The sequence below is a fragment of the Leptonychotes weddellii genome, chromosome 14 (genome assembly GCF_054177405.1).
Source record: "Leptonychotes weddellii isolate Sample4059 chromosome 14, ASM5417740v2, whole genome shotgun sequence".
NCBI classification, from domain to species: domain Eukaryota; kingdom Metazoa; phylum Chordata; class Mammalia; order Carnivora; family Phocidae; genus Leptonychotes; species Leptonychotes weddellii.
In genome coordinates, this window is record NC_138382.1 from 67,855,605 (window position 1) to 67,879,959 (window position 24,355).

The following is a 24,355-nucleotide window of genomic DNA, read 5'->3' on the forward strand; positions in this document are numbered from 1 at the left end:
AAAAAAAATAAAAAAATAAAAGAAGTTAAAACAAAAAGCATGGTCAATAAGTGAAGGGTTCAAAGATTTTCATGAAGTGGTTTGAAAATAAATGCTCTGTGACATATATTAAAAGACTTCCAACAAATCTGACCACATAAAAAAAGTAAAACAACAAATCTACAATAGGTACAAATTATATACATTTATTTTTTTAATAATTTTAAATAACACTCTTGTATAAATTCTTTTCATATATTCAAATCATACACAAATTTAGAAATGCATCATGAAGCCTAGTACAGCATATATAGGAGACACGTTTTTAAAATTTGTGTTAGAATTTTAGTGACATACAGACGAGTTTAATGTTTCAGAAACATTCCCTAGTCACTTGGGCTGACAGGTAATGCAGGACAGAGTGCTTGGGCCTAGCGTGAGAACTCAGCTGCAGATCATTTGGCTCTGGGCTACCGTGGCTCACGTTGTCGCCCCGGCTGCAGTGATTGCATATGCAGAAGTAACACGTAAGGGAGGCTCCCATCTGCCTTTGAAAAAACATCATTCAACCACTGCCATTTTAACGATCCATAACCTTCAGTCCATTTGACGTTTTTGACGTCTTGAACCAGTGTGTTCTTCCCGCTTTTTCCCTTGGCATAGTCACTGGCTCAGGGTTAAAGAGGAAAATTGCCACTAACCTTCTGTCACTCACCTGCACACACCAAACTCCTGTTAGTTCTCAAACCCCCTACTGTCCAAGAAGATCATAATGGATCATAAGGCCAGAAATGCTTTCCTTGCTCTAACAGGTTACACTGGGTCGATTTTACTTCTCTGAACTTTTTGTTGGAGAGCTTTCCTTGAGATGCATATCTTCAACTCCTATCCACATACCTCAAAGTATAAGAACCAGGGAATGTTCATCACAAGTGCTGTTACGTTCACCGTGTGTCCTACAGAAAACAGAGGACCACGGTGAATGATCTAATAACCCCGTCCCAACTGAGGCTCTTAGGAAGACGTACTATTGCTTTAGCTCTCTGCCTCCAAAACAGCACGAGAAGGGCTAAATGTCCGGAAGGCACTCGCTGACCAAAATGAACTAGCAGGGCAGTGAGTATTGCTTTAATGACCAGTTTTCTGGGGGACGTTAGGGCTAGAGAGTAGCCATATAATCTGACACTGTACAAATCCTCTCCCCCCAGATCTCTCTCCTCCCATCCCACATCTGCTCTGTTCTCTCTTAAAATGCAGGTACCCCTCAGAGTAGTAACACATCAAATCCATAGGACCTTAGTATAAGTGAGCTTTAGTTTTTATTACCATTTTTCCCTATACCTGGAGAAATTCCATTAATAAGAGACATCTGGGAGCTTGACGGTGCAGGGAAGGAGGGGAAAGTAAGGGAGGACAGACATAGTTAACAACAGTACCTAGGGCATCTGTCAGAAATGCATCAGGGCTTATGAAAATGAATGAATGAAGATACAATTATCACTTAATAGCAGTATCTGTCATTTATCAGTAAGATTCACACTAGCCTTATTTGAAAATAAACACATTTCTAATCCTTATTTAGAAATTCCTCCAATATTATCTTTCTGAAGGACTGATGGGATCCCAGTGCTGAACGCCATGGTTCATAGGGATCCTGCCTTCAGAGGAATGAATATTGTGTAATGCATATTCCCTCTAGTTTCCTAGTCTGATTTTGCTGGTAGATCACTTCATGATTGATTTAAATCCTAGAGCAAAATTATCTCCCCCAGCAAAAAGCAGGGGGCATTGAAGAATATTGTTTAAAACAAATTCCAAGACCTTAATTTTTTTTTCCACTGGGAAGAATTAAGAACATGACCTAGGAGCTGTTAGTCGGTGCTTAGAGGTTAACGTTCCTTGTGATACAATGTCTGCAATATCTCTTAAGGTCTGTTTCAAAAAGTCTCTATATGGCCAGAATCTGGACGATTTGGCTTTGGCTCTTAGACCCCGACAAACACTCGTGCTTTCTCTATTGGGTTAACTTCTACTTAACGAATGTTTCTTCTTCACCACCTTCAATCCGTCACGTTGAAGGGCTGGCAATCTGGGAGAAAGGCAGGTCTGTCAGTTTGCACACTTCCTTGGAACTGTGCAGTGTTCGGTCTGTACGGGCAAAGGCGGCAGCTGTGGGGAAAGCACATTTTCCCTCCCCGCTTGGGAGGATTCGTTCACGTTAATGAAGCACAAATTGGTGGTTTTGTCGTCTTATCACCAATGCTAGCTTCAGATAGTAATCCTCCTATGTCCTTTCCACAAACTCCTTCCCAGCTGTATGGTCCTGGACTGTACCTTGTACTTACAGAAGTTAGAAACAGTCCCAGACAGGACTCTTCCTCCCAGCCTTCTTTGTCTGGGGCTAGGCAGTTTCCGCATTAACATATAGTTGAGAGAACGTGTGCTTCAATTAGGAGGCCTGATTCCAAGCCTAATAATGACACACTGTATAGCCTTGAACAAGACATTTAACCTCATCTATAAAATGGGGACAATAATTACTTCTTCAGGGGGCTATGATGAGGAACAGAGGACACATATATGGAAAGGTGCTCTGTGAACTGCAAAGGGCTATAGCCATATTCACTGATTTTAATATAATGTAATGCCACGTAACCTCCATTCTCATGAGCAACGGCCAAATATTCGGAGCACCCCAGGTTACCAGAAGTAGGTATTTGTCTGTCCATCCTCCAGAACATCATCTCTAAAACCTGAGAAGACTGAGGGGTCTCCTACAGAGGGATGACCAAATTCCAGGTTTTTCTTGGCGGAAGTTAGGCAAGGCTGTCAACTTGGATATCCTAGGTCTGATCTAATAAATCCTTGCTTTTTTTTTCTAACCACTTGACAGTTTGCCATTCCTCCTAATAAATATCTATATTTGACTTCTGGCTGCTTTTCCTGGCTTGCTTAACCCACAATCTGTCAATATCGTAACAGATGAGAGCAACAGTATGTGGCCTCTAGGGAAAATCTGTGTCTGTAAGCAAGGACTAACTGTACCCACCCACCTCCAGAGCTACCCTCTAACCGGACAAGAAGACGGCAGAACTGTGGCTCTGCAGGAAGATGGTATACACCTCGTGGAGTCTGGATGATAAGCTATGTTCAAATGTAGAAGGTGTTTTTTTGGAGGGGGATGGAGAAAGAATATAAATATTTCACGGCATGAAAACAGGGGATCCCAAGTGATACGATGGCTTTTCTTTTGGAACTAAAATATTTCTCATTCCTTTGGAAGACTATCTTCTACATTTAGAGACTTTTTTTGTGTGTGTGAGGATACGTTGTACATTAATCTATGTAAAATATGTAGACCGGCTAACGTCTAATCAGGGAAGTGCTTTGGAGAGCCCAGCCTCTATCCCAGCTTAACGATCAATTGCTTAAAAATCTATTGCTTGAATCTACAGTAAGTCAGAGAACATATAACTCTATTTTGAGACTGAGAAAGGGAAAGAAAGGTTAGAAACATTCAACCTCTTATAAATTTCAACAGTGTCCAAAGAGGGACTAAAAATGACTGATGGTCACCAGAGTCCCAGCTCTAGCAATATTGCCATCTATGTTACTCTATTTTAACCAATCCCCGTATTTTTTTTTTACAACACCATTAACTGCTGTACAAATAAATTCTAGATGATAAAATATGACATGATTTTTTTTTACAAATAGATACAAATACAATGTTGACCAGATATGCTACATTAACTATATACACCTTATTTCTCTAGAGGCAGGAAGAGGCCTTATTTTTAGACAATGTACCATTTACACTGAGACCCTAAGGAGGACCATCAGCTTCCTGCTCCCAGATGTTGCCTTCCTCTTTCTACCATTAGAAGCTTATTCTGTGCTTTGATCCTATCATTGAGCAAGAATTTGGGAAGGAAAAACCAAGCTTTTCTAAAGATCTTCTTGACACTTTTCTGCCCCTTTTCAAAAACAGTCGAGTTTATTGTGATACAGCCCAGACGTTAAGCTTTCTTCGGTGATGCCTTTTAGCACAGTAAAAGGAATATCATCCCTGACTCTCCTTTTAAACAAGGTGTCTCAGGAATGGAGATGAAAAGTCTTCCAGCAGTCCTTCCCCCTCCACTTCCATCTTGTTTCCGCTGGTTTGGTGAACACTTCCCCAGGAATCTGTTTGGAGGTCAGAGTAGATGTGGGCTGCACTGCAGGGTTCAGCCTTTCTATACTCCCATGTAGTTTGGTACAAAAATATACTTTACCACAAGTCCTTATTGACAGCGACTGTTTCAGATCTTCATGGGGGAAACTAAGAGTAATGGGCTAAGTGCATTACAAATTTGTACCTAAAAATTTCAGGTGCACTCTATGCCTTTGCTTTCTCAGCAAACTACCCAGGCTTCATCTGGCCCAGGAGATGATGTGGTCTTAGTGAGCACTGTGGTCTAACAATCCAGACAACAGGTCTAGCTCCTTAGGCTTTGTAGTTATGTATGGGTGTTGTCAGGGTCAGTTGCCCGTTGGGAGCTACTTCATTACCATCATCTTCCAAGAGTCCTGACACATCTGCATTGGGAATGCTGTCATGGTAGCTGCTGAAACTGATATTGTCTTCTTTCAGCTCGATGGTCCAAAAGGGGGCATTGAGTTTCCGGTTTTGGTACTCCCGGTACATATAGACAGCCCCCACAAATCCCATCAGCAGCACCACCACAATGATGATGACTGTCAAAATGATGATGTTAAACTGGGTCCACGAAACATCAGCTAATGCTGATGTGCTGTTTTCAGCAGAGCTTACTGAAAAGATAGTCTGCAGGATTGTGGGGGTAAATGTACTATTTATAACAGGGGTGGGCACTGATGTGGTCAAAGAGGCATTGGAAACCAAAATGGTAGAACCTTCAGGTGTTGGAACAATAACTTCTGAAAATAAAAACAGAGAATGAAATGTAAAAGACAAAATTATCTAGTTTTAAGAAACAATAAAAGAAATACACATGGGAGTGGAAGTTGATATGGGATGTTGACATGATATTCTGCTTTAAGGTAATGCAAGTTAAAAATAATTTTTAAAGAAATATAGTGAAAAGGATCAAGGTCTAGAAAGCTAGATTATTACATCCATGGCTGTTCTCCCAAATGTATAATATTAAAATCTTTGGGAACATTCTAATGTTGGAGTTTCCTATCCTTCTTGACTCTGGGATAGATTCATACATCTTCCTGCAAAGGCAGTAAATATGTCACACTGAGTCCTGAATCACTTGGTTAAAAGTAACAGGGATAAAAAGGAAATCATTTGAACTAAAATCAGTTCAACATGTCTGATGGCATTTCATAAGGGTGAAATTCTCTTCAAAGGAGGCAAAAACAGAATAAGGAAAATTGTATTTCTAGTTACTTCTGAAAAACACAATTTAAATATCCAAAGTTGATGTCAGCCAAGAGAAAACACAGCCTTCCTTTAATCATATGTGTAGTAATTCTTCCTTTGTGTATATCACAGATGATTTCATAATTAAAGTGCTAATGGAGCACAGCTGAGTAGAAATACCAACCTGTGTGGCTATAGATAAGTAAGTGAATCTTGTTAACACTGAGGCTCCCCATCTGTAAAATGGGAATGGTAATACGTACTTTGTGGAGTTTCTGGGGAGGGTTAGCTGAGATAATGCGCAATGGAACATTACCGCATGTAATGTTCCCAGGGCGTGGCCCATCGTAGGCACTTGGTAAAATGGCTTCTGTTGTTGTCATTCTAATTCGTCACCACAGCCAGACACATTAATCTATCCCCAAAAGAGGCATGTTTTACATTACCTAGTAACTAATAAGAAAAATCACCACAATCCTGTCAGCTAAGCATGGACGAAGCATGCCTCCAAACGGAAAAGGGAAGTGACAGGATCTCCAGGCTAGTGACAGGGTTCAGTGTCGTCTTCTAGCCTCGATCACAAGAGAATAAGGATATCAAGAAAATGGCAGAGGGACGACACTTGCCATAGACCATCAGTCCAGTATTCAGCATCTGTCAGAATATCAAAGAGTGGTTTCTAGAAGAGGATGGTCTAATCACTCTGTGACCCAATAAAGCCTGAATATCCCTAACTCATCCTGAATTTCTAATCATTAATTTTTATCTAAACCTTTACTGACCTTTCCTGCAAGAAACATTTTGCCCATATGAGTAACTTTTTCTTTTAGAAGTCAAAAGGAATATCATTACTCTTTCCTCCATCCCACATGGGAAAACTCTGGCCGGAAGTTAGGACAGATGCCACGGTGGACTCTTGTTTCTCAGCTGGAACTTCCAACCAGATTACAGGACCCTACTTCCAACGACCTTTGATGGTCACTGGAAGTGATGAGAATATAGGAAGCAAAGGATAAAAGAAATGATAGGACTTTTAAATCATTAACATAAAAATGAAAATAGATGAAGAGAAAATGTGGGAAGCCTGCAATGACTTTGTCGTGGGCCTCAGATTTCTGGAGTTGACTCTGGAGCAGCAGGAGAGCAGGAGGAATAGAAGGAGATCCCTTTAGGCAAATATCTATCAAAACCTATTTCCAGAAAACTCCTCTGGTGGGATCAGAAGGTTTTATAAAGCTAAAGGTGGCTGTTCTGAACGTTTCACTGCTAGGCTTAGATATTAAATGTACCACCGTAGGTGAAGTGTTACCTTTCTTGATGCAATTTCCCTCGAGGTCTCGGACAAAGCCTTCTAGGCAGTTCTCACACCAAAACCCAGTCGTGTTATGGAGGCAGCTGATGCATTCGCCACTCTCGGGCTTGCAGATCTTTGGAGCTGTAATTGGGTCCACGTGGCCATGGCATTGGCACTTGGTGCAGATGCTGTCAGAATTGTAATAGCCATTTTCACACGTGTTGCAGTTCCGGCCCGTGTAACCCTCTTTACACTGGACACACCTAGGTTCCAATTCACCCAATTCTAAAAGGGAGAAAACACAAAAGAGACTCAGTACAGCCTCAAGCTACAGTGAAAAATGCAAACCAACTACTAGTCATCAAACTGGTTTTTAAACCCTCCCTACTATCTCTTCTCAAACTTAAAGAGACTAATGATCTAGACCTTATTTCTTAATTCTTAATTGTCCAGTTAATTGTAAAAATGATGGGGCCCTCCAGAGAATCTCTGCAGGTGGGGAACAAAAGAAATACGCTTACTCAAGGAATATGAATAATTGTAATGACGAGGCACTCATAACTTTTTTATTTTATTGCTTCTTTAGTCGTGACAGATGGAATAAATAAGATTTTAACAAAAACTTCCTCATCTCTCCCTCGAGTCTCATTTCATCTATGTATTTGGATCTGGTTGCAAATCTGTAGAAAGAAAAACCTTTGCTGTTTTTATAACTCCCTTTCACCTACTCACTCCACTCTCCTCTTGGCCCAGAACTTCATTTATCAACGCACTTGATATCAATTGATAGCTGATTGCCTGGTGTTTTCTCTCAAAGTGAAGAATTAGAGGAAGGCCTTACCTATGACACAGCTGCCTGTTGATGTCACTGCTGAACATGGGCAGCGAAGACATTCCTTCGTGGCACCAGGACTCTGATAAAATCCTTCTTTGCATTCTTCACAGTGATCCCCTTTGCTATTTTCCTGGCAGTTTAAACAAGCACCTAAAAGAAGCAAATTTTTTAAAGAAGTTCAAGATTTACTCTGAAAGCACAATACCGTTAAACAAATCATACATGCAAACAAAAGACTTTACAAGTTCACCAGAAGAAGTGGTCCGACAGGAATTAGATAGAGTTCAGTTTCTACCCCATCTTATCTCTACATTGGCCACGTCTGTGAGGTCCATGTCCCCTTCTAGATTGTAAACTCTGGGGAAAGGCTGCGTACATGAGTAGAGTAGCAATAAGCCCAGGTGATGGTTGACTACATACAGAAAGCAGGCCAACTATTTTCAAATTAAAAATAAAAACAATCTAAAGACCTTCTTAAGAAAGAATAAATTATATACTATTTTCATAGTTGGGCTACTATAGTTAAAAAAGTGAACTAGAGGGCGCCTGGGTGGCTCAGATGGTTAAGCGTCTGCCTTCAGCTCAGGTCATGATCTCAGGGTCCTGGGATCGAGTCCCGCATCGGGCTCCCTGCTCCTTGGGAGCTTGCTTCTCCCTCTGCCTTTCTCTCTCGCTCTGTCTCTCATGAATAAAAAAAAAAAAAAAAACTTTCAAAAAAGTGAACTAGACCTATATGTATGAACATGCATAAATCTTGAAAACAATGTTGATTGAAAAAAAGCAAATTGCAGAATGATACAAAACAGATGGAGAGTACTTACTTATCTTGTAAAATTTTATTTTTTTTTAAAGATTTTATTTATTTATTTATTTAATTGACAGAGAGAGAGAGACAGCGAGAGAGGGAACACAAGCAGGGGGAGTGGGAGAGGGAGAAGCAGGCTTCCCCACCCCCGAGCAGGGAGCCCAACGCGGGGCTCAATCCCAGGACCCTGGGATCATGACCTGAGCTGAAGGCAGTCACTTAACCAACTGAGCTACCCAGGCGCCCCTACCTTGTAAAATTTTAAAAACCATCCTAAACAATACTAAGCAAATGGATACAGAATACACTAAGCAAATGGGTACATACATATGATACGCAATAAAAATCAAATATGGACTGAGGGGGCATAGGAAAATTTTATGCTCTGCTTATCTTTGTGGAGGGAAGGAGAAAAACGAGACTAGGGAAAAAAAAGAGGACTCCAACTGTATTTGAAATTTTCTATTTCAAATATATAACTATATATAATATGTATAAATATTAGGCAAAATACCAAAACATTAATATTTATTAATTCTAGGTGTAGGTACATGAGTATGCGTTATATTATTCTCCATACATTTTCATATTAAAAAAATTCGAGATAAAAGTAAAAGCAATTAATTAATAGGAGCGCCTGGCTGGCTCAGTCAGTAGAACATGTGACTCTTGATCTCTGGGTTGTGAATTTGAGCCCCATGTTGGGTGTGGAGATTACTAAAAAAATAAACAAATAAGCACTTAAAAATAAAAACAATTAGTAGAGAAATGAAAAGGAAGGAGGAGAGCAAAGGATGTGTTTTGTAGTACTGCTCCTGTGGTACCTATTAGTAAAGATATCGTGCAGGCACTGAAGCAGCATAGTGTCTGAAAACAGAAAATGAAAAAGTGCAGTGTAATTAACAGCCCTTCTTTACGGGGCCATAGAGACGCACAGGGACTCTTCAAACTGCTCTTACAGCAATAAGGGAGAAAACGTGACACAGAAACCTAAGACAATGAAAGTTTACAGGATAAGCGAAACACCATTCAATGCTGAAACTATTCATTAACAGTCGTATTTGATTTCTTTTCCTTATGAGTGAAATATTTGAGAAAAAGGGGAGAGAGACTGAGGCTGTGAAATAAAATGGTCTGACAACTGGGGCAAAATCTGAAAAACCAAATAACGACAGTGTTATTAACACACATGGCACACCTCAGTTCTTAAGTAATTACAACAGAATTCTCCCAAACTTCATGAACTGACGGGGAAAGACAGGTTTAAAAATGTATTACCTGAACACTTAACTTTGAACTAAATCAAACTCACATGCAAATGTCGCTTTCAATCATATAGTTTTTTTAAAGATTTTATTTCTAAGTAATCTCTATACCCAACATGGGGCTTGAACTCATGACCCCAAGATCGAGAGTCACACGCTCTACTGACTGAGCCAGCCAGGCGCCCCAATCATAGAACTTTTTAAGGCCTGTTAGTGTTAATGATACTTTTCACATATGTAACAAAGTAGTAGTATATCCTCATACAATGATAAACACATTAGGTACTGATATCTTTCCAGATCTTTTTATATTCTGATGCCTCTTTAGCTATGTATCTTTGTGACAATAAAAAGAGCTAAAAAATACATACTAAGAAACTGCAAACTGCGGATTCTGGCTCTACAAATAAGATAATCTTTTGTTGTTTGTTTGGGGGGGTGGGGGGGGAGAGAGAGAGAGAATCTAAAACAGGCTCCATGCCCAGCAAGGAGCCTAATGCAGGGCTCGATCTCACAACCCTGAGATCATGACTTGTGCCAAAATCAAGAGTTGGACACTTAACCGACTGAGCTACCCAGGGGCCCCAACAAATAAGATAATCTTAAATGTTAAAGTGTTCTGCAGTTTGGAAAAATCAAAACCTGCATTATGCGTAAAATCTGGCCACCTGCTCACCCCCTGGGAAAAATATGCAATGGAAATAATTTTTAAGAAAACAAGTTCTGATAAAGTCCTGAACTTTCAAAATATCTCAAAAATGTTAATAGTCCTCTAACAGAATAAGGATGTTCGGGGAAAGATGTGTTCCAAGAACATGCCATTTGCATGTGACTAATGTGGCAAGAACAGGTCATATTGCTATTCTTATTTAAAAATGATAAATATATATACAGTCAATATTGTGCTTCTACAATGCTATTGGGCTTACATGCTTATTGTTTGGGGGCTTTTTACTATTTTAGATAAGATATCAAGCCTTGGTGCTTATCACAATATCATTCTGTTCTATTAGACCATTTATATTAGAATATAAATTTTTCTAAGAAATTATAAAATTTATAATAAACACTTTTTTTCAGGAGAATCTATTTCCATTTGTTTTATGCCATACCCTACAATGAGAAGTCAATGAGAAAAAAATAACCCTGTGTGGTAAATATGTTTTCTCAAAAGGAAAGATGAAAACTTTACTCAAAAGGGAAGATGAAAACAAGTCTAATAATAAGACTCATTACTCTACACTGCTTCAAAAATAGCATGCACCTGGAACACAGCCACTGAGAAAGAAAATTCATAAATTACAGACAGACAGACATAAACACAGCAGAGTGCTAACAGTAGCTGTGCGGGCAACAGTCCTTCTGGTTTCTCCCCTCTACTTTTCACGCGTCTCTGGTATGCATGTATCCTTTTTTTATTGTCTTGATTTTTTTCCTGATTACAAAGCTAATACATTATAAACTCTATTGCATGTGTATTATAAAAATGTTTTAAGAACTCAAGCAAGTTTAAAACATTTCATGAGAAACTTGGAGGAAATGTTTTTATAATAACAATAAAGATCATAACCTTTCAAATGCACATCCAGTAGGAACTGATGGTGTGGATTTACCTTTCTAACAGCTTATAGCTCCTCTCTGGGAGGCAAGAGAGCATAAGAAAACTGGTACAGTATTTAATGTCGGATCTGAGTCCCACTCCCAGCAGATCACTTACCAGTGATGGGACCTTCGGGAAATAACTTCTCTGGCTCTCACTTTTCTAATCTGTAAAGTGCAATAATTCTTGGGCTAATAATTTAATGTAACGTGAATATTTCAAAGGGCGAAAAACTATTCCGTAAGACAAATGTTTTCTCTTTATGTTTTAATTTCCTCATCTATAAATTAAGAAAGCTGCACTAGATGAAATCTAAATTCCCATTAAAATCTAAAAGTTCGGGGTCTCTCTTTTATGATAAGAGGTATGTATAAATTAGCTAAAGTTTAACTTTATTATACTCTGCCTGGAACCTCCCAAAATACAACAATACTGTCTTGAAATTCACATTCTCTTTGCTGAAAGATGGCCAAAGGAGCGGATTACCAATTGGAAAAAAAAAAAAAAAAAGGAATGAGTGTTTCCTGAAGATGATCTCATCATGCTCGCTGGCTAGGCGGCAAACCAATCTGGTAGGAGTAACCAAGAAAGCAACCAGTCAAAGAAAAGAATGCCGGGCTCCTTTCCAACCAAATTCAATGACAACGCTTTGAAAACATAAATCGCCACCTGTAAAAAGCCTTGTCCTTATTTATTTTGCCATTTCATAGTTTATATATAAACCTGTCAGAAATACAGCAATGTGTTTTGTTGTGGGAAGAAATGCCTGATCCTCCCTACAGGGCAGAAGGCAAACTTTAACCTGTCAAAAAGAAAGCAAGCCAAGCCTAAGTGAACAAGGGAGAGTAACAGAAGATAAGGTCAGAGAGAAAGGCAGGCGCCACAAAATGTAAAGTCATGCAGGCTATAGAAAGAAGTCTGAATCTTATTCCAAGAGGGATGGGAAGCCATCCGAGGGTTTAAGCATGGGAATGACATGATGTGGTTTTACATTTTAAAAAGATCACTCTGGGGCGCCTGGGTGGCTCAGTCGTTAGGCGTCTGCCTTCGGCTCGGGTCATGATCCCAGGGTCCTGGGATCGAGCCCCGCATCGGGCTCCCTGCTCCGCAAGAAGCCTGCTTCCCCCTCTCCCACTCCCCCTGCTTGTGCTCCCTCTCTCGCTGTGTCTCTCTCTGGCAAATAAATAAAATCTTTAAAAAAAAAAATAAAAAGATCACTCTGATTGTTCTGTGGAGACTGGACTGTGGTGGGGTGGGGCTCTGGGGTGAGAGGACGAGAGGAGGTAAAAGGAGATCAGAGAGTATCACAGTAGTTCATAGAGATGACGGGCTTGGACAAGGATGACAGTAACAAAGGTCATAAACAGTGGTCAGATTCACGGTGTATTTCGAATGCTGGGCTGATAGAACTTGCTGATGGACTGGCTATTTGCAGTGAGGAAAAGAAAGGAACCAGATATGACTCCTAGGCATTTGGACTGAGCAACTGGCTGAATGGTGTCAGTCACCAAAATGAAGAACCCTAGGAGTAAGGCAGGCTTGGCTTACAGGGTAAAGAGTTGTTTTGGATGTCTTAGGGTTCTGATGCCAGTTGAGGTGTTCAGACGAAGATGTCCAATGGACTATTGGATCTTTGAGTGTGAGGATCAAGGGAGAAATGTAAATCTGGTAGTTAGTCCAGACGTAGATGGCATTTTAAATTAAATCCAGGGGACTGAATAAGATCACTTAGGGGACAGTACAAATGAAGAAGACAAACATGTAAGATTTATTTATTTTAGAAAGAGAGAGAGAGAGCATGTACACGGTGGGGGGGAGGTGCAGAGGGAGAGGGAAAGAATCCTCAAACAGATTCCCCACTGAGTGTGGAGCATGACACAGGGCTCGATCCCAGGATCTTAAAATCATAAGCTGAACTGAAACCAAGAGTGTGACGCTTAACCAACTGAGCCACCCAGGTGCCCCAAGAGAAGCAAAAATAAATAAATCTTCTAAAAAAAAAAAAAAAAAAAAGAAGTACACCATGTGAACATAAAGTTCTAGTTTGAAAAAATAATAGTCTTCCCACCTCCATTTTAAAGTAAATATATACTCAATAAATAAAATCTAGAAAATATGGGAAAGTAGAAGAAAAAAAATTACCGTAAGAAATCTGTCACTAAGATTTTGAATACTTTTCCTTGAAAACTTTCCTTATGTATATAAGTGTAAGTTTTGCTTTTCAAATAGTCTAAATATATGGCCATGTCATTTCACGCCCTGCTTTTTTCACTCTCTTATGTTGTTATATATACCACTCTTTAAAAATTTTTAATGACAGTTTAATAGTGGCTGTTTATTGATTACACATAATGAGCCAGGCACTGTATTAAAGGCTTTATAAATATATTGCACTGAATCATTACAACAACCCATTAGACAGTTACTGTTATTATCTGCATTTCTAGGCGAAGAAACAGGCTACGTAATTTGGCCAAAGTCAAGTCAAGATTGCACTTGCCGTGCTCTTAACCACATACTATGTAGGTAACATAATTGGCTTCATTCTCTGTGGATAGAAATAGGGTTATCTAATTTTTTAGAATTATAACTACCACTTTAGTAAGCCTCTTTGAACACAAAGCTTTTTATGAATTTAGAATTATTTCCTCAGAATAGATTTCTGGAAACAGAATTACTGGATCAAGGAGGTATTCTGAAGACTCCGATACACATTGTGAAACTGTTTTCCAAAATGTTTTTCCCCAATATATTTTATCACAAAAAGGTTACTTTAAAATCTGTTTCATCTAAATCACAAAGTCTAGAAAAAGACTTACAGAAAGGGGAAACGTAGGGACCGTGAAAACATAGTAAGTGGCCACCAGAGGGCAGCCGTATCACAGCGCTGTTGAAAAAAAATCTTTGAGACAAAAGGAAAGGCTGATTATATATTAAGCTTGCAGGTTTCAATCAAGTGCTTGCATCCCTTCATGTTGAATTCCACTTTTATTATATTTCCAAACAGAGAAACCATCTATTTCTCTTATTACTAGCTGCTTTTAGAAGTCGTAACCATGGAAAGGATATCTTTTGCCTTAAATTATCTCGAGCAAGGACAGGTTGGGATTTTCTTGACGTTAAAGACATCTACTTCCTTGCTGCAAGGACAACTGGCAGTGAGAGCCAGCAGTGTGGACCGCTTTCTTACTGTACAAGACCTGGGGAGAAATGTAAATCAACTCAGTATGATGAAGCATTCCTGTCCTTAACCAGGATTGAAATTTATCTTTCCTCTGTGTGTTTTTTCATTCATTTGTGTTCATTTACCTAACAGACATTTAGTGAGTACTGACTGTGTGCCAAGCTCCGTACTAGAGATTGTGTACAATGATGAACAAAACTGATATTGCCCCTGTTCTCATGGAACTTACAATATAGTGAGTAAGCCACACATGACTCATAATCATAAATAAATACATAATTATAAACTATGGTAGGTACTGTGACAAAAAATACAAGCGCGTATGACAGTGCATAATTGGGAATTGTCATTCAGCCTGGAGTATCAGGAACTGCTTTCCAATGTAGTAAACTTTAATTGAAGGCCTGAAGGAAAAATAATGATTTAATAAGGTAAAGGGGCTAGCGGTGGGATAGTGGATATTAGAAAGACCATTCTAGGCAGAGGAAAGATCATGTATGTAAACCTTAGGACAAGGAAAGATAGCTTGTTTTACGGCTAGAAGCTAGTATCACTGGATCACAGGCAGTGGAGAAAAAAAATAGCACAAGAGAGAACCGGTAAGTAGCCACGGACCTGATCACATAACAGAAAAAATTAACACAATTTCTCCTAAATCAATTTTTTTCACCATGGACTAGAGGAGTAAAATGAAGAATTTCAAATACTGTCCAGAGTACCTTCAATTTCAAGTACTCTGCTACCCTGCTCTCATAAAAACACTTGTACTTGTCAGACTAGTTTGTCCTGACTTTTCTGTTGGGGAAAAAAAGATTTCCAAGGAAGGATTTCTAATCCTTACATTTAGGAAAACTGACCATCGGAAGAGTTCATTGTCTTTAGCTTTTAATAGTTTGTCTCGATATGGTCTTCTTTGTTTTATACTGCCTGGGGTTTGCTGAGCTTTTGGAATCGGTGGGCTGATGTCTTTCACTAGTTTGGAAAATTCTTGGCCATTATCTCTTCAAATTTTGCTTCTGCCCCAATCTCTCTCTCCTTTCTTTCTGAGTCTCCAATTACATTTATGTTAGTCTTTTTGGCTGTGTCCTACATGTCTTTCCTGCTCTGTTCTTTCCATTGCATTTTTTTCCCTCTGTGCTTCAGTTGGATATTTTTAACTGAGCTGTATTCAAGTCTACTCATCTTATCTTCACTGTGAATAATCTTTTGTGAAACCCATGCAATGAGTTATTCATTTCAGATGCTGTATTTTTCAGTTCTAGACTGACCTTTTGATTTTTTTACAGATTCCAATTCTCTTGAAATTTGCCTTTTTACCTGTTTTCTGGGTTTTCCTCTATTTTCTTAAAGCACTAATTTTAGTTATTTTAAAGGCATCATTTGCTAACTCTAACATCTGGATCATCTGTGGGTCTGCTTCCATTGTTTCTTTTTTCTCTTTATTATTGGTCACATTTCCCCTCCTCAGCATTGTCTGGTATTTTTGATTGCATGCCAGATGCAATGTATAAAAGAACCACAGATGACTCCTCTTTTCTCTGTTAGGCAGATATAATGAGAGAATCGCCTCTATCCAATTTGAAATTGAGATGGGTTGGCGATGGACTGCACTTTTAGTATGAATCAGTTCACCTATGGTTCATCACTATTTCCTCGTCATGGCCCTCTAATGCTTTTGATTAAGAGCCTAGCATCCCTGAGTCTCCTCAGCCCTGAAAGACTACAACAGACTCAGTACTGCCCTTTGGTGGTTTCAGCCCAGGTCCCACTCCACACACTTCAGAACCTGGCAATGTCTTGAGAGAGAGATGGTGGTATATGGTAGCAGAGCCCCTTTCAAAAGGGATTTTGTCTCCCAAGCACCACAAGACTGAGAGACTTCTTTATGCCTATTGGGCCAGCCTCTCATCTCTTGCACAATCAGCTAATGTCCTGTGAGAAAACTGGCCTTGTGTTTAGAGCTCTTCTAGCTTCCAATCCATCATACAAGTCCCAAACAACTGCCAAAAACTCTTCTTGTATCTCTCTCCTCAAGAAGAATTCCTTTGCTTGGGCTAAATCTGCTCCTTAGCCTATGACCAGAATCAGCAAATGTCCCCTGGAAATAAAATGGTTGATGATCATCCACTTACTTAGGAAGAGTTCTACCCTTTCTGGAATTTTAGTTCATATAGTCTTCTTTGCTTCCAAAGTTCTCCAACCAAGATGATTTTTGAAATTTGTGAAAAGAACAAAAGACTAATTACATGACAAAGTTAAGGAAAGCACGTACCTGTGAGGGCATCACAACTGGCAGACCGATTATTACATCGGCAGGGCAAGCAGCCACTCTTACTAAAGTCATAATATCCATCTTGGCATCGATCACATGTAGAGCTGGTGACACCCACTTTGCACTCGCATTTCCCAGAACTGCAAATAAAAGCAAAGACAATGAACAAAAGTAAATGAGTTTGAAAGTTTTGTTGCCTAACATCCCATCATAGATGATCTTAATGTAGAAATAGTCTCAACTAGATTCTAATTACTAGAATCATTGTGATTTTTTTTTTTTTGCATTGTAAGTTGAACAACTTCATGACTACAAACATTCAATTGACATACGAACACTAATCATTTGTGACAATTTAATCCTCTGCACTTAGGTAGTTTAAAATAATTGATAATGGAGCCATGGAGAACATAAGTCCCCAGTGCTTAGAAATCTTTGTTTACTAAGCAGTGGGGCACAGAACTGGTACCACTGCTACATCTCATTCCTGGATCATTCCACAGTTCCATCAGCATCCACCCTGCCCAATATGGAGAAGAGAAGAAACTCCACCTAGTCTTTATCCAACCTAGCTTCTGGCTGAAGAATATGAAGACCAAGATCTTAATCAATGTGTCAGTTAATATCCACTTAGATGCTGGAAATGACATAATTTTCTACTTTAGGTCCAGGCTGTATTAAAATCATATTTCTGGTAATTAAACTGGAATTCACAATTAAGTAAATATGACTATAAGGGGGACCTCTATTGCTTTCTGGATTAAATCCATATAAAACTCTAGATTGTCAACCCAAAAAGAAGTCTAAAATCTAAAGTAAGAAAAAGAGGGGTGCCTGGCTGGCTCAGTCAGTAGAGCGTGTGACTCTGATCTTGGGGTTGTAGGTTTGAGCCCATGTTGGGTATAGAGATTACTTAAAAATAAAATCTTTAGGGGCGCCTGGGTGGCTCAGTCATTAAGCGTCTGCCTTCAGCTCAGGTCGTGATCCCAGGGTCCTGGGATCGAGCCCCGCATCGGGCTCCCTGCTCCGCGGGAGGCCTGCTTCTCCCTCTCCCACTCCCCCTGCTTGTGTCCCGTCTCTCTCTGATAAATAAAATCTTTAAAAAATAATAAAATAAAATCTTTAAAAACAAAGAAAGGAAGAAAAATATTTTATTTAACAATGTGACTCTTCTTTATATGCTTATTCTGAACCTGAAATTTTTAGACTTCACCTGAGCATATCACGGCACCAGTCATATTGGATGGGAGACAATTTAAGGTAAAACTGCTTTTCAATATAATATTTTTTTAGAGATTCAGCTCCTAATAATGAGCCCCCATGGAACTGATAATTTTAGTTCAAGAATCCAAGCTCATTATTAATACTTACACAGCTTCTACACATATCAGTTAAAGTAATCCCCTTCTAATTCCCGTATTCCAATTTCTACAATAAAAACAGAAGTTCCAAATTTGAGAGTTACTGGAATTTTCAGTTTAACTCTGCAGAACAGAAGTAAAGCAACTTTCAACCATGTGTATTTTTGTAGTATACCAACCTAAGGATTTTATTTTATTTTATTTTTTGAGATATGCCTCTCTTTTTCATCAGCATCCCCTGGGCTAAATAATGAGGTCTACATCCTCCATCCCTAAAAACTATTTCAGCAGCTAGAGTCAATGTTTACTTCTCTCTCCCCCTTACAGTTCTCTGCACTATCCCAGGCTATGCCAAAAAGGAGTGGAAAAGTAGAAAAACAGTTCAACATGGAATATTTTTAGGGCTTAACTCAAACAAAATCAGTCCAGAAGGGAAAGGAAGGCAGGCTTCTGTAAATAATATATACTTTACATATTTCAAAGTCTTGTATCCTGAGCAGCCACCCATAGACCTCTGTATTCCTATCTTGAAGCTGTCTAGTATAGTAGGGTACACAGTTGCTTGACTAACAAGCAGTTCTACAGAAAACGTAAAACAGAGCCATCTGAAAGCAGCAGTGTTGCTGTTGTTGATGCTGAAGACAGTAATGAAACACCACTTACTGAGGGCCTATGTCAGTAAATATGGATATGCTCTCTAATCCTCAAAATAATCCTACTAAGTGAAGTCCTAATCCTCGTTTTACTATTGAAGGAAATCAGAGAGGTTATTGTGCACACCTAGTAAGTCAGGCTGATTTATACTATACGATGGCACCTACCACTCCCTAAATCTGAATCTAAATTTGCACAAGAAATTTGCATGCCAAATAACTTGATACCTACTTCGGTATCAAGCTTCATTCGGTAGATTCCAAGAACCACAATTCACCATTTATTTAGGTTCTCGCCCCAGTGAGCTGTTTCTGCCTTGCCCAGAATAAACTCCACCTAAGAAAAGTGGTCTCTTTTCTTACTGCCAGTAAATCTCAGGTCTTCCTTAACAAAAGCTAAGAGTTCTCACTGCTTGAAGAGAAACTGCAGCCTAGCCAAGTCCAAGGTTCCCAGAGATGCAAGCCCAAATATTTTGATGCTTAAAGCTTAGTTAAAATTTGTACTGATCATAGTGAAGATGAGCCTTGATTTTAAACATGCAACAGAAATGTACATTACCAAGCATGTCTCTTAAGTAACTTCACAAAAAAATAAATAAATAAAATAAAACAAAAAAGCCCAATACACATAAGCTTATGTAGTCTTACACAAGAATATCCCAAGGTACTTAAAAATCTAGCAAAGTAAATCTGTATTCATCAAATATGAAATTCAGGAATATGTTATTACTGAACAAGAGGGAACTAGTCAACCTAAGTCTCACTGAACTGTCAGAAAATTATAAAGGATATAATTGCCTTCCCAAGAATTGCTAACATTTTATTAGCCAATTTCTAAGGCTTTTAAAATGTTAATCAAAATATGCTTGCTCCTCATTTCTCTATTGGCAGATTATTCGGTAAACAGAAGAATAGTTACTTTTAATGACAGTGTTTGCCAAACTCACCAACCTACAAGAAAAGGATATTATCTTGGAATACCTAATCACTTCATAATATCTCATAATCATAATATAGTCAGTGTTCTCAAAGTGGTTGCTATTCCTGGAAGTGGACTTTCCCTTCATAATTCTGCTCTGCATACTCAAAAGACTGATTTAAGCAGGCATCTTTCTCCCTGGAGAATACGTTCCTTAGTTGCTGATGTAAAAATAAAAACCCCACAAGTGGCTTTATGAATCCTGATAAAGTGATTGACTAGTCTAGATAGCATGCTTCACTTTTCCTGGGCAGATTTTAAAACAGCAGGGAAGGAGGTGCTTTCTCTCCCCGTCTTTTTTTTTTTAAATACAGCAAAGAGTGGGGAAGTTTGCTGTGAGGCCGCACTAACAGGGCTCTCCATGTTACACGTGGCCCATCGCCAACTTGGGCATGTGTAAGAATTAAATCACTCAGCAAATATAAAGCTCTCCCTGTGTGACTTATTTTACAGAATAAAGCCTTTACAACACCCCTTTTCATGGTCTCCCTCTGTTAAAGATTGTTGAACGCTTTTTGAAGCAAAGGTCAATGATATAAATGCAATGAAATCAAAGACAGAAAAAAAAAAAGTCCTGTTAACAGACCACTTAATGCTTATCCATAGGTTTGAAATGAAAGAACCAAAGACTCATAGCTTCATATCTGGAAAATAAGGGTACAAAACTAGATTTTGAACAGAAGTCAGAAATCTATACTACTGAGATCAACTAAGATAAGCTAATATAGAATTTGCTCATCTGGTGTCACTTTTTATAGACATGAGTTAGTTACTAGGAGAATTATATCAGAAAGAAGAATATAGAGTTATTTATAAAGGAAGCATAAGTATTGTGCAACTAAGCCATACTAAGTATAATGAAGTATATAGTATACATTTCTTAAATTATCCCAAATAGGATTCTCAGATTTTCTTAAGGTATCAGGGGCTTAGTTATAGAATTGATCACACTCCTAAGTGTGAACCACTATTTTAAGGTTTGAACACTTAAAAATGATCTCTTAAGGGGTACTTGGCTGGCTCAGTCAGAAGAGCATGCAACTCTTGATCTCAGGGTCATGAGTTCAAGCCCCACATTGGGTGTAGCGATTACTTAAATAAATAAAACTTTTAAAAAACTATCTCTTAAAACATGAATAATGTATTTTCTGACATGAAGTCATTAATTTTTCAAAAGGGAATTCAATGCTGTATCACATTTCAAGATATGGTACATATCTATGTCACATAAGTACTAAACAAAATGTCTTTTTAAAGGTTCTGATCTTTTTAGATGAGTAGATGGAGAATCTCCAGAATTTCCATTATTTTATAACAGCATTGACTAGGGTGGGAAGGGTGGAACACAGGAAGAAGGTATCAGGGTCTATGGAAAATTCATAGCCTAAGGAGACAGAGAGCTTGGTTCATATTCCAGCTCTGCTAGTAACTAGCTGGGACCAAGTGCTTATTCAATCTTAGACTCAGCATTCTCATTTGTAAAATGAAGACAAATTATACCAAACTTTGTAGGATTACTGTGAAAATTAAAGATTACATACCCAGGGTACTCAGCATAGCATCTGGCATGTAATCAATACCCAAGAATAAAAGAATTATGAAGATGATGACAGTAATCCTAGATCTTGAATTTTTTCTGAGAATTATAAAGAAAATGGGCTGGACTCTCTAACAGGCAAAGGCAAACAAGGCTAAGTTATTTACTTTTAAAATTCTGTTAACAAACCTAGAGAAATTGCAAGAATTTATGGGGGTAATTTCTAGTTTGGAGCAAAACGGTGGCTAGGAAAAGAGAGCACATTATGAAAACCTGGTAGAAATGGTTTGGGGGGGAAAATTCTAAAATTGAGAAGGGAGGGACACCTGGGTGACTCAGTCGGTTAAGCATCTGACTTCGGCTGGGGTCCTGATCTCGGAGTCCTCTCGGAGTCTGGGATTGAGCCCTGCGTTGGGCTCCATGCTTAGTGGCAGGGGAGGGGGGGATCTGCTTGTCCCTCCCCCTCTCCCTTGGCCCTCTCCCCCCACTCATGTGTGCACTCACTCTCTCCCAAATGAATAAAATCTTTTAAAAAATTTTTTAAAAATAATAAAATTGAGAAGGGAAAGGATCTGCAAAGCCTACATAACGTGGGACCTAAATCAGTGAGACCTGATGTGTTTTTGTACAAACTAGCTAATTTATTTAATTTTTTTCTAAGTTGTCAAATGCCCTAGCATGTTTTGTGTTATCAAAAACATTGTCTATTTTCTTCCTAAGAGTTATAAGATATAAATGACATGTGCATGGCATATCTTTAGATATCATGTTATCAATCAGAACTTAAGAAATCATAGAACAACTAAAAAGATACAGTTTTAATTAGGGGAAATTAATTTATTTATGGTTACTCAGAAGCCTTGCTTTTCCTCCTTTCTTCTTCCTCACACAGTTTACATGTTGGCACTCTGACATGGAAAGAACAAGAAACAGAAAAAATGGATAATTAGAGGTATCAATTTTTTTCTTCTATCTTGTCTTTAATAGCTAACAACAATTTAGTGCAGGGACACCTGGGTGGCTCAGTCAGTTAAGCTCTGCCTTCGGCTCAGGTCATGGTCTCAGGGTCCAGGGATTGAGTCCTGTGTCGTTGGCAGGGAGCTTGCTTTTCCTTCTCCCTCTGCCATTCCCCCTGCTTGTGCTCTCTCGCTCACTGTCTCTCTCTCTCTCAAATCAATAAATAAAAATCTTTAAAAAAAATAATAAAAACAATTTAGTGTAGAAAGAAATTAAAGCACTAGTTAAAACAGTATGAAATTAACAGAAAATTGCTGATTATAAACTTTCTCAATATATTAAAAATAATATTAAAAGGAAGCTGGAAAAAGTTGTTCTAACTAGAAAAAAAGTCTTTACATGGGAAAACAAAGAAAATGAAAAGTTATTAGCAATTCTTTTTTTTTTAACTTCATATTTGTGTCATGGTTTTGTAAAGGTAGTAAAAATAGTTTCTCTTTTTGGTTATGAAAGAAACTCAATAATTGGAAATTTTGGCAAAAGACCATCTGCATTTAGCATTCCTCTGTCTTTCTACAGTCATGGAAAAGACCATTATGCAATGAGCAAAGCTCCTTTGCTGGAGGAGAAAAAAAAAGATAGCTTTATTGTTGAAAACATTGGGCTATTATACTAAACATTCCTTGTATTTTTGCGGGCAAATAGTCTAAAATATTCTTAGAGGAAATCCATATTCAGACAGAAATTCTTAATACTCAAAAAGGGTATTGCCTAAGCGCAAAAATATTTTCTGGTAGCTGATCTTACCAAAATCAAATTTAAAAGCTTATTTGAAAAGTCAGAAATAAAACTTAATGGCAAAAATATAAAAAGTGTCATATTTCCAGAGCCATAACTTGGGGAGGCTTAACTTAATTCAACTAGGAAAATTATTTCTTGTTTCCTTCAATTTTTTAATGGAATAAATACGGCCATAAGAATACTCAAACCCACACAATTACTCCATTATTTGATAGAGATTTCTGCATTTTAAAAGTCATTTTGAAAAGAGAAAAAAGAAAAAGCATGTCCCAATAGCATCTTCTTTAAAAGAAGATGCTCCTCAAATATGTTAACATTGTATTCTTTTGTAACCATTGTAAAAGGTTTGCTTAATGAAAGGGTAATTTTTTTTTAATTTTTTTTAATTTAAATTCCAGTTAGTTAACATACAGTGTAATATTAGTTTCAGGTGAAGAATTTAGTGATTTGACACTTCCATACAACACCCAGTGCTCATCACAAGTGTACTTCTTAATACCCATCACCTGTTTCACCTTTCCCCCCACCTCCCCTCTGGTAACCATCAGTTTGTTCTCTATAGTTAAGAGTCTGTTTCTTGGTTTGCTTCTCTCTCTCTCTTTTCCCTTTGCTCATTTGTTTTGTTTCTTAAATTTCACATATGAATGAAATCATATGGTATTTGTCTTTCTCTGATTGACTTATTTCACTTAGCATAATACTCTCTAGCTCCATCTATGTTGTTGCGAATGGCAAGAGTTCATTCTTTTTGATGGCTGAATAATATTCCACTGCGTGTGTGCATGTGTGTGTATGTGTGTGTATACACACACATATACATACACACCACATCTCCTTTATCCATTAGTCAATCAATACACACACACATACATACACACCACATCTCCTTTATCCATTAATCAATCAATACACACACATATACATACACACCACATCTCCTTTATCCATTAATCAATCAATGGACACTTGGGCTCTTTTCATAATTTGGCTATTGTAGATAATGCTGCTATAAACATCAGGGCAGGGGCGCCTGGATGGTTCAGATGGTTGAGCGTCTGCCTTCAGCTCAGGTCATGATCCCACGGTCCTGGATCAAGCCCCACATTGGGCTCCCTGCTCAGTGGGGAGCCTGCTTCTCCCTCTCCCTCTGCAGTTCCCCCTGCTTTTGCTCCCTCACTCTGTCAAATAGATAAATATTTAAAAAAATAAAATAAAGTTAAGCCTTGCTGAGGCTCTAGCATGTCCATCTTTAAATAAATAAATAAACAAACAAACAAAAAAACTAACATTGGGGTGCAGGCATCCCTTTGAATTAGTTACTTTTGTATTCTTTGGGTAAATACCTAAGCAATTACTGGGTTGTAAAGTAGTTCTATTTTCAACTTTTTGAGGGAATTCCATCCTGTTTTCTGGAGTGGCTGCACCAGTTTGCACTCCCACCAAC

At 38.4% G+C, this 24,355-nt stretch overlaps 1 protein-coding gene across 1 annotated transcript in view; it reads right to left on the minus strand.

The window, feature by feature from the left end:
- Positions 1-169: 169 nt before the first annotated feature.
- Positions 170-24,355, minus strand: part of MEGF9 (multiple EGF like domains 9) — an 86,087-nt gene continuing 61,901 nt past the window's right edge. Inside the window, exons 3-6 of the mRNA XM_006747707.3 lie at positions 16,624-16,763; positions 7,504-7,647; positions 6,678-6,947; positions 170-4,917 (exon numbers count right to left, since the gene is read on the minus strand). Of these exons, the coding sequence (XP_006747770.2) occupies positions 4,466-4,917; positions 6,678-6,947; positions 7,504-7,647; positions 16,624-16,763 (1,006 nt within the window). The 3' untranslated portion in view covers positions 170-4,465. The remainder of the gene's footprint in view (positions 4,918-6,677; positions 6,948-7,503; positions 7,648-16,623; positions 16,764-24,355) is intronic.